The 15497-nt window shown below is 37.1% G+C and overlaps 1 protein-coding gene across 3 annotated transcripts; it reads left to right on the top strand.

Moving 5' to 3' along the window:
* The first annotated feature begins 11773 nt into the window (after positions 1–11773).
* On the top strand, positions 11774–14098 carry LOC131884416 (cysteine-rich venom protein LIO1-like). 3 transcript variants are annotated; one of them, XM_059232184.1, is made up of 5 exons: positions 11854–12635; positions 12713–12849; positions 12917–13062; positions 13134–13358; positions 13421–14098. In XM_059232184.1, the coding sequence occupies exons 1-5, from the start codon at positions 12530–12532 to the stop codon at positions 14031–14033; spliced, it is 1227 nt and encodes a 408-aa protein (XP_059088167.1). In that variant the 5' UTR covers positions 11854–12529; the 3' UTR covers positions 14034–14098. The 3 variants fall into 3 exon arrangements, with proteins under 3 accessions (XP_059088169.1, XP_059088167.1, XP_059088168.1); XM_059232186.1 differs by lacking the exon at positions 13421–14098 and having other exon boundaries at positions 11774–12635; positions 12917–13054; positions 13134–13217; XM_059232185.1 differs by lacking the exons at positions 11854–12635; positions 12713–12849 and having other exon boundaries at positions 12917–13025.
* The last annotated feature ends 1399 nt before the right edge of the window (positions 14099–15497 follow it).

The raw sequence follows: 15497 nt of genomic DNA, 5'->3' as shown, positions 1-15497 counted from the left end.
TGGCCGCCGGTGGTTAGAATGGCCGATCTTGATTCTAAAAGATGTCAAAGACAAGAAGGATCATATGGGTTGGATAAGTTTTTCAAGTGTCTTTGCTACAAAGCATATTGATATAGCATTGGCTGAAATGCAAAATGTTCCTCAAATATTGATATTTATACTGTTTGATGGTTGATTGAATTGATAACAGCATCCTTAGACCACTTGAAGTATCCAAGGCCTAGCCACAATATTTACAGTTTTTTCATAGTCATCAAAATGGTTATTGAATACGATACATATTTTTTTTAAAATGCAATGGTCGTCATTTTGACTTTAAAAAGTTTAGGTCCAATGGCATCCCTGACTCAAATCGATTGCGGTATCGTAAATACTAGAAAAAGATGACTGAAAATAATACAAATAATTCTATTTTCTGCCATTTTTGCCACTTATTTTGGACCGATTTCTGCCATTTTCTGCCACCAATTTCTGCCAGGTGGTAGAAAATGGCTTTTAATAATTTCTCATCCCTGGTTGAGTGACATCACTAGATATAATAGGGCAGGGGTCGGTGACGATAGGCTGTGAAATGAGCGGATTTAGGTTATATATTCAGTAACATATCTCGGAATAAACATAAGGACGCCAATTAAAAGAAAGCATCCAAAAGATGGAAAAATGTTTAAGATGCAATTTGATTGCAAATTTGAGCCAAAAATTGAGGACAAGAACCAGATTCATATAATTTGAAGTGCCGCCTTAAGATAGTTGTTGGATGAGACTAGTTAAGGTGTTTCGAAATGTAGCTTATGTTTTTTGTCAAAATGAGTTATTAAGTAGTCATATATATTAGTGCAAATGGTTAAGGAAATTTTATAAAATAAATTAAGAAACTGTTGACTTATTGCTTACAATTTGAACTTGCTGAATTTAGCACCAATATATGATCACATCATAGTTTCATGAAGATTTGATGTTATTAATGTAATCTATTCTATTTATTATCAGTATTCATATAATTTTTATCCAGCTTTATGACCAACAGTTTAGTTTAAAAATACATGTAAAGATGTTTTTCCAACTTGATATCAGTCAATGTAATATTCTAATGACCTATTCTGTGTGTTATAGATCAACCAACTGTCAAAACTTAGAAACAGTGTTTAAAAACCACAGATTCATTAACACTTCATTGCAATTATGCAATTGATTTAAGATTATTACCTATATCTGTATAGTTTAATCTAGTTTTATAACGTTTTACAAACAACTGATAAATTCATCTAGATATTCTTCTTCAAAGCTATAATCAATCAATGTTATATTCTACTGACTTCCTTACTGGATCTGTGTAACATTCATCATAACAAATCTTTACTAACAAAAACAATGATTTATGTAATTAAACAGTAACTGTCAAAAAAGAATCAATAGGGCTAGTCAAGTAAACGCGTTCATGGACAAATGACGTTATTCCATGGAGTAAAATCAAAGACAACATGCCCAGCCAAACCGCACTGTGCATGCATTGGGTTTTGACATTTTTTTCCATTTTACATGCTTGTCTAGGCAATTAGCATTGTGGTATTGAGCCAATTTGATAGTGCATTCACTGATTAACACCAAACATGCTCATTTAGTAGGGTTTTGTAACACAACTCGCTCAAAATCATTCGATTATTGAAAATTCAATGAGCGAATGGTGCGAGTTGAATGTGATGTTTGTCCTAGTTCTCTCTCCCCAAAATGCCCAAAATCAGGGTGCCGGACCACATTTTTCCTTGAATTTCCTTTACTTGACATCCCCTATATGTTTTTCTTGTGTGCTATCAGATCTTGAATTAGTTCTTGAAATTTATGACGATTATTCCCTCCTGAAAGCCTTACAAAATGAAACTAAAGATGTGAACAAGATATATCAAATACCTTGAATGTTGTTTCATGTTACATCTGGAGCATTGTTGTGCCAAATAAGATAGTTAAGTTTTTTAAGGTGTTATTATTTCTAATTTTTAAGGAAAAAGGCACTTAAACTTACAGTTTAGTATTGAGCATTATTGTAAGACTTCTGATACACCTTTTCCAAGCTCTGATAATTATTTTGAGCAATATTTCAAAATTGATCTTATATCATATATTCTTAGCATCCAAAACTCAAACTTACTCATTTAATTGAATTAACCTAAGATTACATCTTCCTTTTTCTCAAATTTAGCTTAATATGCATGGAATGTTTTCTACATAACATGGACAGTTGTAGTGGGCAATTCACAATTGCATGTTAGTTCGATCAAAAATAAAAATTGTGAACATTGAATTGATAAACATGCATTTTCAATAACTTGTCAGAGTTTATCTGGATAAGTGTTTATTTTTCTGCATGCTATGGTAATACATTTAAGTGCAACAAATTGCAACAAAGAGTCTACAAAAGGTGTAGCTACAAAGCGTAATGTTACAAGTATTCATGTTTAAATTTCAAATGCCTTAACGTACAAAATTGAGCTAAATCAAGAAATATTTTATTAAAAGTTGTTATGTTTGTCTTTTTAACATTGAAATTGCTGAAGTCATGGTGTTCAAAAAATAGCCATCAACACTGTGGATACCACTCTTAAAGCCTAATAGTGTATCATTTGCTTGGTGCTACCTTTAGCATCTATATCATTAAGAAAATAAGAAATAATGAGGATGTTTGCCTCAAGGGTGAAAGGCAATATTGTACTCCAACCCAGCATTGGGTCAACCACGACCAAGTGGGGTTCTGATTTGAACAATATCATTTTAGAGCAATGTTTTCTCTCTGCTCTCTTTCCCTCTTCTATCCGACATGACGTTCCCATCCCCCTCTAGGTTTGTTTACTTTCTAAGGTGCTCACACCTGTAGTTTAGTGCCCTGTATTAGAAGAGTACGATAGTGAGTTCAGTGCACCATCGCGGTGAAATTTTGAACCTTCAATTCCGTTCCAAAACAATGAGTTTAAATGCGTCCCAGATCCAAACCAAACGCATCTTGGTAAATGTTTATCGCCTATTGGTTAGTTATAAGGCTGAAGTTACTCTTTAAGCATCATTACCTGCAATCACAGCAACACCAAATTCAGATTATGCACTTTTTCACCAGAAAATGGACAAAGTGGCGCATAAAGTGGTGTTTAAAACATTAACTTACGTTTAAGGATGTCTGAAATGCAACTTCAACCTTAAAACTAACCTTTAAGGCAATAACATTAGGAAAAACGAGTTTGGTGTGGGACTGCGACGCATTTAAACTCGGTGTTTTGGAACGGAATTGAAGGTTCAAAATTCTGCCGCAGTGGTGCGCTGAACTCACTGTCGTACTCTTCTAATACAGGGCACTACTGTAGTTTAGGACCTTGCCCAGGGCTCTCTAGTAGAAGAGTACAACATGAAAAGCGACCCCTGACGGGTGCCACCTCCAAGATCCAAGAAGCCAAATTTTATCACAATGGAAAATAATCGGAAGCAGGTTAGTGACATTACGTGCTTTAGTCCTGCCGACGACGTTTTTCAAAAGGAGAGGAAATGTCATGTAGAGTCTTGCTCTGGTGGTTTCTTTTTGCTTTGAATTTGAAACAATTCAAGAACTGTTTCAGATAGCGACGGAAAGTCTAAGTAAATCACCTAACTTCAACCGGTGTTGTCAACAGACGGATGTCAGGTTCGTTGTCGGACTAAAAGGGTTGCCAGAGAAGACTTCAGCCTAACATCAAATACGCGTAAACCATAATTTGGGCAATTTTGTCTAAAACTCAGTGCTAAGTATTATCATTTACTTGACCAATCAGGCCAATATTGACCAATCCAAAATGAAATTCTTTTTGAAGTTGAGTGGTTTACTCGGATTTTCTGTCAATATCTTAAAATAGTTCTAGAATTGCTCCAAATTTTACATGTTAGCATGTGTTACATGTGTTAATGTTAATCCAAATAATCTAATGAGATACTTTAGCAATCTAATCTTATGAAAAAATTGGTTCAGAAAGGATTTAGAAAGTAACAAAAATAGAAATAAAAATCTATAATGCCGTATCCATGAATCAGGTTGTCTTCAGGTAAAATTTGGTAGTGCCCTTCAATGATCCTCGTCATGATAGTACTCTTGCTTATACAGCGCATCAATTCAAAGTCTGTTTGGAAACTTTGAGTTCTTCTGATCATTTACATTTTTGAAGTGGCGCCTCTGCGTCCAGGGTCCCTAAGTAGAACTAACAAGTAGCATGCGAATGAGAGTTGGTTCACAATGCCCTGGACATAAATTATTCGCTTATCGCTTTATCTCGACACTTTCAAACATCTTTCCATACTTCAACCAGCAGGGCACGGGGGATAAGATTTTGTAAGTGCCATTTGTTTGACGGTTTTAATTTAAACGAGATTTCTGAATCTGTGCAAAACTACTCGCAAGTGACTTGTCAATGCGATTTGCGTTCCTTTCGCGTCCAAGCTCATTTTGATCATCCTGCTAAAGAAGTTCATCGTTGGTAATGGGTTTGGGTGTGCGTTTCCCTTACACATCTTGCACCGTGATGTAGGAAGAATCAAAGGGCTGAGAAGAATTAGAACGCAAGCGCATGTCGTTGTAGCAAGGCCACGTAGCGGCATAGCGCACGAGGGTGGTACTAGTGCCTTGTATTATTACTAACACAGGGCACTGAGTACTACAAGCTTCTTTTTGGATCAGACGATGAGATTGAATTCTTTAAAATGGTGATTGTGAAAATACAAATTGAGATTAAGTAGTTTCCATAGTTTTTAACATTACTTGTTGAAATTCAAAATTTTGAGCAGTGATGTAGTATGATGCTCAGAAAGAGTGCAACATCGGTTACTTGCGCCGTACTTTAAGTCTCTGAAGCAATATCAAATGCTCGAAAATATTCCTATGTTGATGACTTATTGGTGGAGTTAGATTTGAGCCATTAGACATTCTTTTTCTTTAAGTTTGTGTTAACTTGAAACTAAAATAATCGGACGTTTACGCAAGCTCGTTTGTTCGTTGGCATCAGTAGGGCAGCATCAGCAAATTGCAGTTATTCTTTCCTTGTTACAATATAGGAACTGTTATCCTATTACATCTCGAAATAGTGTTGCTGTAACACTTTCCATCCCCATCCAGACAAATTAGAAATCAGGCTATTCCTTCCCTTTTTTGGCCCTTCAAAAGGCCCTTGTTTTTTTCGTTACCTTCTTTACTTTACTTGGAAATTGAGGGCACATTGAAATCTTTTAGGGTAATGTTCAAAGAGGTTGCTACATGCAGAAACATTAGAATGACGAACAATTAGCTTAGGATTTTGTTCGATTTGTAAGCTGAATGGATGAGATCTTATTAGAACCATTGAAGGTGTTCGTAGGCTAGAATTTTGCTGTAATTGAAACGCTCCATAGTTGACATATATGTCGTCATGGATCAAATATCCTCAATTGAATATGGTTGGTCCAAGAGACGTGATTGTGACAGAGTTGTCAAGAAGTTTGTTGGCGGGAAATAATAATGTGGCTAAGTAACCTCAGAATTGGACCCCAAGCACAGATGTGTGATCCCATGTGAATACATGTAAGCCAAAATATATCCAATGAGACTGTATTTGCCATATCTCACAATAAAGATAATTTTTTTGAACCAAACCTTAATAAATGAAAAATTCTACACTAAATATTCATATTTCCTCTGAGTATAAAATACCAAATTACTCCAGGATTTCCTGTAAACCACTTTGTCTCAAGTTTACACCTTTGCCGATGATTATTAGGACCCAAAAGTAAGTCATTTTTTCACTTACGAAAGCACAGAAACCAGTATTGAAGCCTGTGCCTTGTTTTATTGTAAACGTTTTTACAATTTACATTACAATTTACACCTCTCCTCGCATGAAATGGAAAGGAGGATTAAGTTATGTAGGTCTAATTTTCTTCCTAGTCAGATATATTCAATTCAATATATCTCAAAAATACTGACCAGAAAATCGCATTTGCATTCACTTGGAAACAAAAAGAACTCATACATTCGCATTTCATGTGTACCTACAGATAAAATCAGTTGCGACAATGAGGTACCTCGATGGTTATGTTTGTCCTTGTCTTCCTTCAACCCCTCGGCAGAGTTGCTTGGTTTCTGAGTTCCTCATTTGATAGCTTAAAATCAAGCCTCTCCTTGGTAAATGGAGCGAATGCCATTATCCAGAAGCATTGTCAAGGTGAGGCTATCAAGCCAAAACAAAGATCGCAGACCAAAAGCAAAACGGATGTATCCTGAATTGCCGCTTGAGCTCGGCATTTTAGAAACTTGGTCAAAATCTGAGATTAACCATTCTTTCAAAAAACACTCTTTTCTATCGATTCACAGAAATTTGAGATTCCGATAATTTCCACACGATGAGACTACTGAAACTTGGACTGGATTTCAGAATTCAGTGGCGGATAAGAAAGGTAACTGAAACTAGTGGTATTCGGATATCTTTGCCAAAATTTGATTATGAAAACGGCAAAAAATCTAATCGGAATCAATCAAAGCAAAAGTGCTCCTACATCTAACATTTAATTAAAGGTTTTCAAACGGTTCAGCCATAAATTTGTTTCTAATATCAATAAACTTGAGGGATAAGGATAACGGTAAATGACCAAATATGTGAGTGAAAGCCACTACAACAGCTTAGTTAAAATTCAAATATTGTTTTTATTTAGTCCAAACCAAGTCAAACGCCAAATATTTAAAAACTTACTTTGAAAAACACGCAGTAAAATCTGCAGAAACAGATAGATAATAATTAAGGTTTTTTTTTCTATGTAACTTGATACTCTAGTATTTCAACGTTGGTTAAAATGCCGCATCAACTTTCAAAGATATGCCCCAACACATTTGTCAAGTCATGAAGATGATAAATTGTTAATTGGTTTATTGCGAGAGAAAAGGAGAAGTTTATATAGAACGGAATTAATTATATTGAGTATGACTAGAGGGGAAAGAAAGAGCAGAGCATAACACCTCCAAGTGCATGACTAGGGCTGTCAAAACTTGCATCTTGCAAATTGTGCAAATTTTGCTAAAAGCTTACATATACCAGAATTTTCTGCATTTTTTTGCATCTGCCTATTTTGCAATTTTATTAGCAATATTTGACATTCTTTTGCAATATATTATGCAATTTCAACCATTTCAGCACAGAAATATTAGTATTTCATTGGATTAAAAAAAAAGATTGGGTCACTCTGAAAAACTATATCTGTTATCAAGGCAGTTTTTTTATCAAGACATTTAAGGTTGGGATGCGTTTTTTGTGCAACATACTTCTCCTTTAAAAATCAGACATATATTGAGATGTTTCCGTGGGGTATCAGTAAATTTTAAGGAGATGGATGGTTAATTTGGAAAGAATTGGCCTGCTGTCATAACATGAAATGAAACTTAATATTAATAACAAAATTGTTGAGTAATAGTATCACTGTGACATTATCATTATGCTGTTGCAGAACTCAAATGTCTTTTTATCATACAATATTAAAGATGTTGGTCCTGCTGATTTGTCTGAGAGGAAGCGGGAACAATGCAAGAATCTTCTCTCCAGGTTTGTTTGCCTGTTTGTTAAAAAGCCAGATGGCAGCTATCTCACTTGACCTGCCATTTAATGATGTGCCCCAATTGAGAGATATTTCCGATTAGTTGTCACGGCCAACATTTATTGTTACCTCCCCCTCGGGACTGACAACATGTTTGCCCATTTTAGCTGTAACAACAGCAACTCATGTTGTAATTTAAATACTGCAAAAAAGCTTAATCTTGCTTAGCCTGGGATCAAACCAGGATTCACAAATTGGAGAGCAGATACTCTACCAATACGGTACCACAACAAGTCTCTCCTCCCCAGGTGTAGTAGGTTCAAATTGTGGTGCTGAGAGTTATTATGACATAATTTTCCTTTTCAGTGACAATTGCTTGATTTGGAAGATAAAATGGCCTTTACAGCCCTTGAGAATGAGTCGGTGCCAATCTTTTGACAAGCTTATTTGCAAGTCTTTGAGCAAATTCAGGTGATTTTTATGCAAATTTGCTGTCAATAAAGACTATCTTTATATGCTTTATAAGTTTGGCTGGCCCTACACTTGATACAACATCTTTCTTCACATGGTGGGTTTATAGTTTGGAAGGAGTTGGCTGTAGGAAGAGAGGGTCAAAGGGCTGCGAATTTGGGAGACTGAAGGTCCACGAACTTGGAGGGCTGAAGAGCCACGAGCTTGGAGAGTTGCAGGAGTATGCCAGACCACGAACAGTGAAATACAATAGAAATATGGACTGTGAATGAGCTTCCCACCCAATCGGCCTGCTCTTGGTCACATCAATTCTGAGTCACTTTTCGAATTGAAATAATAAAACAAGAAATGTAGATCCCTGACTGAAGACAAATCATTTTTATATTATTTACATATGAAGGGGTTTCTTTCAAAGTGATATTGTCAAAAGTTTATGTATCAAACCAAGAGCAGGTTGATTATTTGAATTTTATGCAGTGTTTATTACATAACTTTGGACATTTCTCGTGAGTTCCCTTAGCATTGGTTTGAGCTCATATTTGGCCAAGTTTATCTATTCAACAAGATCTTGTTGATGTATGAAGTGTTAATTTGAAATAAAGGGAACAGTTTAGGAGATGCTTTTTTGCTTCTGTTCGTAGTCCACATCTCTAGAAGTCCGTGGCCAGACAACCAGCTGCATGCGCCATAACATGTCTGATGATGGTGATAAGTTGACTGATTTATTATGAGGGAAAAGGAGAGGTTGATATAGAGGTGAATGAATCATTGCCAGTATGAGTAGTGAGGAGATGAAGACCAAGAGTACATGACATTTCAACATTTTGGCATCTTTCTAGCTTCAATGAACGTGTTTTGAAGGTTTTTCTTCTTTGACATGTATGTAAGGTTTTAACCTTAGAAAGAAAAACTTAAGTGATACATCAAAGATGTTCCATCACATATTGGGACAATGGCAAGGGAAGAAGACGTCACCATCAAATTTTGGAATGTCACTTTTTGAGGCTTAATACTTCTTTGTTAAGAGATTATATCAGGGTTCCAATTAATTTTTCCATGAAAGAAATGGTTCATTTTCAACTTCATCAAAATATAACGCAATATTTCGTCCTATTTTACCTTTTATTTTTTATATGATATTTGGTCTACCAATTAATTTGAATTGGCTAGTTCTTAAATGTAGGGTTGATCTGGAATTCTATTTAAAAATTATTTCAAGTCTAACTTGAAAGATGCTATCTGATCAACAACGCCTACATGTTCCCTGCAAATATTTGAAGGAAGCTTATTAAACAATAACTGAGTCCAAGGAAAGAAGAGAGGTGGACTTCATTGTTTGAACTAGAGAGCTTGTCTAGTTCGAACTAGACTGGATTCTTGAGGGCTTACAGTTGCTCTCAAAACGTGCGTTAAGCCTCTACGGTCACTAGAATTGACCCTAAATCCTGGATTGGGACATCTAGGTCCTCTGCAAGGGTACTGCTTGACTGCTTTATCTTCCGCTGCAACCAATCTGAGTTGATAATTTGAGTTGACATAGAAATAGATTGGTACAAAGAAGGGGTCATGAGGTTAAGCAATGAAGCAGATAAGCCACAAAAATATCAGCTAATATCAACAAGTTAGAGTTAGAGCTGGAATAAGTGCCAAAGTTTCCACATCTTTTTGAAATTGCACGTTACCAGATAGGAATCTTTCACAAGCTGCTTTGAATCACGCAACATCTCAAACTCCCAACAGTTACAGCTGTAATAGTGATTGACATTTTCACAAACTGCTTTGTATTTTTTTCGGACTTCCTTACCATGGAATTCCCAGCAATTCAAGACGAAAAACTTATTCATTTTACCTAACTTTATAGCCATATATCTGATCCATCAACGAATTAGAGTTGCCGGATCTGGTCAGCCTTGAATGTCGAGCTGATCAGGAATTTTGGTCAGAAAACTGTCAAAGCCTGACTTAGAAGATACTACTGGATCAACGCCCTACATATTATAACCCTTTGAATGTTTGTGATGGAAGCAAATTGAACAATGAAGGAGCCGGAAAAGGAAGAGAGGTGTAGTTTGTCTGTTCACCTTGTTTATAAATTTGCTTCATTGCACCACGTCAGCTGCTTGTTTTTTGCAGTGCTTTAAATCACTTTATATCCCCTCTAGATGGCAAAACGAAGTGTCCGATCAAAATAAATGATGTTAAAACTGAAGCTAATCAATGATACAAACTTTCTTTGCTTTAAGTACTTCCGAAAAACATTAATGTTAGGAAATTGACCTTAATTGTGTCCAGCACATCATATGACTCACCCAGTGTGCTGGTTTTGGGTTACATATGAGGTTTTTTGTCGCTCTTTTGTTTTATTATTGCTTGAAAAGTGTCACTAGCTGTTTGTGTTGCAAATGACGGTGTAGATTCTAAAACAATGCATTAATGATAACTCCTGATACTTGTACTTGTTTTATTCAAACAAATGAAAAATGTCCCAAAAAATTGACCTAGTTATCTTTCTTTGGCAGAATACTCGCCATGTAACTGAAGGATTTCCACACAAGTAGAGACCGGATCTGATATTTATTTTCTAGAAATATACATTCAAATTTTTCCTTATCTAGAGCTCAAATGATCCGAGTATTTAGGTTACAAAGTTGATTTCCAATCAGAGGATGGTGGATGCATGTCCAAGTATTGGGCCTAAAATGATTGCAGACACATTGTACATACTGTTTCATCAAGCTAGACCTCGGTTTGTAACAGACACTTAATTTTAATTACAGGCATCGTGCCCCCCCTACTCGTCTCTAGAGGAGCCGAAAAAAATGAAAAAAGAGGAGGTTTTGGGCGAAAAACAGTAGGTTTGGAGACATATATTGAGACTTTAGGCCAGTCACAATGCACATTACAAGAGCTAAAAACTAAGGCCAAGTTCGTTCTATTTTTCCATGTTTTAAATATAAGACCCTGTAACTGTTTTGAATTCTATGAGAGACAAATGAAATTGGTGTTAGTGATTCCTGGGGATACTTTATCTCCTTCAAACCCTATCAGCACCCCTGTATCTTTTGGTCCCCCCTCCAACCATGGACTTAAAGAGATATGGACTGTAAACGGATTCGATAATTCCTACCTCCTTCACCTTTCACTTCTGCCAACTTCAACACGTCATAGAACCACAAGATCTTCTCGAATTGATGAACTTGGTCAAATTAGGCCGAAAGTAATGCTCAGGGTACTCAGGAGTTGTAGTCAAATTTACGAGGTAATGACCACGTAAAATTTTGATTTTCGGCCAGCTCTTAATCAACTGCAAAAACCTTAGACATTAGCTATCTGAAGCAAACCGTCTAAACAGGAAATGAGATGAAAGGACTTGCCTTGAGTTGAGGAGATCTATGGTTCTCATCTTATTACTACAATTCAAAAATTGGCTCAGAATTCCTCCAACCATGGGTGTGATTTGAGGTAAAGCCCGATCACTGTCCATATATCTAAAACTTGCGTTCCAACGCATTCAAGTACCATGATGGCCATTCATTTCGGGAGCCAGACCAAACTGGACAAAAGAACATATGAGCTGTCTCTCATGAGAGTAAAGTAAAGCTACTGATAGAAATTGAGCGATTGATTTAACTTTAAATCAATATTTATGTCAATTCTGGTCTCATTCTTCATAAATTAATAGACAGTTTTGGATCAAAATTTTATTCAGTTGTTACAAATCCGGTCTCTACCCATAAGCGCCCAAAGGGCGTTGTGACGAGAGGTCGTTTGTGGTACGATATGTACACTGAAGAGTCTCAGGGGACTAAGACGACTGGGATATCATCAGTCAAGTCTAGATTACATTCCCGTCCAGGATCTTAGGCGACAACTTTGACAAGCCGGCTAAAACTGAAGTCTTTGAACTCAAGTCTTGCGATCGATGAATAATGTCATCAGTTGTGAATAGCGTCGCTCATGCTACGGCCAGTCGGGTGTTTTATCTCACAGTTTTCCGACGGAACACAAGTCGACGCAAAGCTGACTATCAATTGGTCAAATATTTGCTATTTACTCCCCGAATTAACCAAAAGTATTTGACTAGAAGCCTCTTTTTCTGAGCTGTTTGGTGCATTGGGCTTCTTTCCAGCCATTTAAATGGGCCCGTACAATTTGGTGTGAGTGAGTGAGTGAGTGAGTGGGACGTTTCCGTGTCGTAGCAGTCAAAGTTTCAAAGTGAAGAACCCATTCAAGTATTCAACGAGGCTTTGAGCACCAGACGGAAGCGCGACGAAGGAGACCCTTTTTTAGTGGTTTGCAAATGCATTCAACAGTTGGGTGTTCGTGGACGAACACGCAGTCGTGATCCAGTCCTCAAGAGAGCAAACCCGTAAAAAAAGCATTGACAGAGTTGCAATTCACGGAACAAGATATCGAACAACTTTTCATTGCCGGTGTCGTCAGTCAGTGGTGGTGACAAAATTCAAGCCGCGACAAAATGCCCATTTGACTCAGAATGGATCGCATCATAGGTTGGCCATCGTATTGGCTCCTATCATGGGTCATTTTTATTCTTATGCAAGAGACTGGCAGCGAGTTCCGGACTTGGAAATATGACAGACGTAAGTTTAATGTACATATGCTAAATGGAGCCAAGAGCTCAACGAGAGTGTACATTACAATAACTATTCGTTCGTAGAGCCCAACATATCTCACAGACAGATGTCGTTATCTCAAATTCGAACGGATCGACCTCAGATCCAGAGACTCATCGTCCGTATTCACAACCATTTTCGATCAAGAGTGGATCCGACAGCCTCTAATATGTTGGAAATGGTGAGAGCGGTTAAAAGTGATGATTAGGATTGCCTTCTTTGTTGTTACTTACCTTCCAACCAAATAGAGTTGGGACGATGAAGCCGCTCAAGATGCGGAGCGATGGTCCAACGAATGTTTAGTGCTTCAGCACGACAACACAACCGGTCGATGGGTGGACAAATTTGGATCTTGTGGTCAGAACATTTTCATTTCGTCAGAATTGGTACCTTGGTAAATATATCCGAAAATGGTTCATAGGCATTTATTTACAAATTTATTACTGCCGTCTTATGTCTTTTTAGGCTATTCGCCGTGGAAACTTGGTGGTTGGAAAAAGACCTTTTCCAATATGGAAACGATTCTAATAACCTTCATGCAATTGGCCATTACACTCAATTGGTGTGGGCCAGCACTCATCGTGTTGGTTGTGGTGTGAATCAATGTACCATGGTGGAAAAAGATAAAAATGGAAAAGTTCTCACTAGAAATAAGAAATACTTCCTCTATGTTTGCAACTATTGTCCAATGTAAGCTTCACATTAACCAACTTGTCATTTGTAAAAAAAGCTAATCATTCTCATATTTTTAGAGGAAATTTCATGGACCGTCTCGGATTGCCTTACCAGAAAGGCACTCCTTGTTCCAGTTGCAAGTCCCACTGTAATAATCTCAACAATCATATGGGGAGAGCGAAGAGCTTGGAAACCGATATGAGGAACAAGAATATTAGGCATGGTCGTGGGGCCAAATCTTTCCACCGTGTTGGACAAACCAAAGCGTCAAAGGCTAAGTACAACATGAGAAAGAACCGTAGATCGAGCTCGTGGAGACGGCATCGTCGAAGAAGAGGCCGGTCAAGCTCTGGAAACCGAATTTTAAGAGGCCGATTTAAGTCCAAAAAATCCCGGGTTCGTCGGAGAAGACATAAAAAATATGCGAGTAAGCATCGCTCTCCCATTGCCATTCCAAGACACGAGGAGCATCCTCCCTTTTCGAGCGTGACTGGAAAAAAATCGGATTCTGAATCTCCCCAAGGCTTGTGTACCAACTCATGTCCAGTAGCAGACCAATGGGTGAATTGCCGAGAGCTAGCGAAGGCCTGGCGAGTTTGGCTCTGTCACGAGAAGGGCACTAAAAAAGGTCAAGAAAGATGGGCAAATTGTAAAGCCACGTGTATTTGTCATGGAAAGATAACCAATTAGATACGTTGTTAATCATGACAAGGGTTTGCTTAAATCAGAGAATAAACAGATAAGTGGTTTCAGGAAAGAACGAAAAAGAATTGGTAAATGCTTAAGAAATGATTTTTTTCTCTTATCTAACTCAAATCGTTGAAAAATTATAATGCATGACATCCTACAAATGCTAAACTTACTTACCGTTAGAAGTCTTGGGATCACAAAATTCACTGCAAGTGCTCAAAATCCCTCTGTGCTGGCTCACAACTCTTTTGTAGCCAATTTCAGTTAGAAGGTCGAACTAGTATGGACAGGAAAATAGCTACTTGTACAATAACCCATGCTTTCATTTAATGCATTTTTTTCATGAGGCTTGAATTAGATCGATATGGTCAAGCAAGAACGACGACCTACATGGAAAAATCTGCTCGACCGTTCAATTGGGCACTTTAATGCGTATTGTATCCTATTCGAATCAAGCCACTGATTTTTTTATGAGATCAATTAAATGTGCGTTGAAAGAACTGATATGCAAAATTTTAGATGATGGAGTCTTGCGTTTAAGTGTAATAACAAATTCATATTTGTTATTGCTTTTTTGCTAAGGCGAGTCTTTTCAGGGAAAAATGACAATACACTTGCCCAAGAACCAGAGTTGCCACATTTTTAAAAACTTATTCCGCCATTTTGACTTTCCTATTTCGCCAAATTCCGCCACATTTGGACAATTTTACTTACTTAAAAATGGAACACTATTATTATCAATGTTTCATAACTAGGGCTCTGAAACGACCACTAAAAAGTTTTTTGAAATAACAAAATATGTTATTCTCAGAGGAAAAAATATCAACCGGAAAACTTTAAGCATGTTTGAAAGCAAACGAGCAAGTAAAATGGCAATTTGCTACTTTTGACCTGATTTCCAAAATCATATAAAGATGAAAGGGTAATAAATAGACGAAATATAACCTTTCATTTTGATAGTACTGGGGATCATTTCCCTGTAGCGTTTAGAAAATCCCGTAAAACAAATCAATAAAACATGACCAGAGGTTTCAACAACTTGCAAAATCTTAGAAGATCAAAGTTCTCTTGTCTCCTAGTTTGTACCCCTAAATTGATACCCCAAACCGTGCAGGTTTCTAGATCAAATTTGGTTCCTCTCAGTGTTTTATCTCAGCTCTCCCTCGGGATGAAGAGAAATGGACTAAAATGAAAGCATTTGAATATTTGCTCTTTTATATGTTTATAGCTGAATTTAGATAAAATGAGTAAGGTCAAAAATATGTTTAACTCAAAATGAAAGCAGCAACTAAAATTTGCGACATTACCAACCATGCCTTTTCTACAAGTTCCTTCAGGTTTCATTCCACCATATTCCGCCACATTTTTGGTTTACAACCAATTGAAATTTAAAACCGAAACGACTTTTACATCCGCCATATTCCGCCACATTTTCGGCTTGCTGCCAATTGAAATTTAACGCCG

The sequence above is a fragment of the Tigriopus californicus genome, chromosome 8 (genome assembly GCF_007210705.1).
Source record: "Tigriopus californicus strain San Diego chromosome 8, Tcal_SD_v2.1, whole genome shotgun sequence".
NCBI lineage: Eukaryota > Metazoa > Arthropoda > Copepoda > Harpacticoida > Harpacticidae > Tigriopus > Tigriopus californicus.
The sequence above is the reverse complement of the archived record's forward strand: the minus strand, read 5'-3'. Positions and strand labels throughout refer to the sequence as shown.

Excerpts from the sequence above, each read along its gene's own strand:
- LOC131884416 (XM_059232184.1), top strand. The coding sequence starts at position 12,530 with ATGGATCGCATCATAGGTTGGCCATCGTATTGGCTCCTATCATGGGTC. Across the intron at positions 12,850-12,916 it reads CCTCTAATATGTTGGAAATG|AGTTGGGACGATGAAGCCGC; the intron begins GTGAGAGCGGTT and ends CCAACCAAATAG. Across the intron at positions 13,359-13,420 it reads GTTTGCAACTATTGTCCAAT|AGGAAATTTCATGGACCGTC; the intron begins GTAAGCTTCACA and ends TCATATTTTTAG.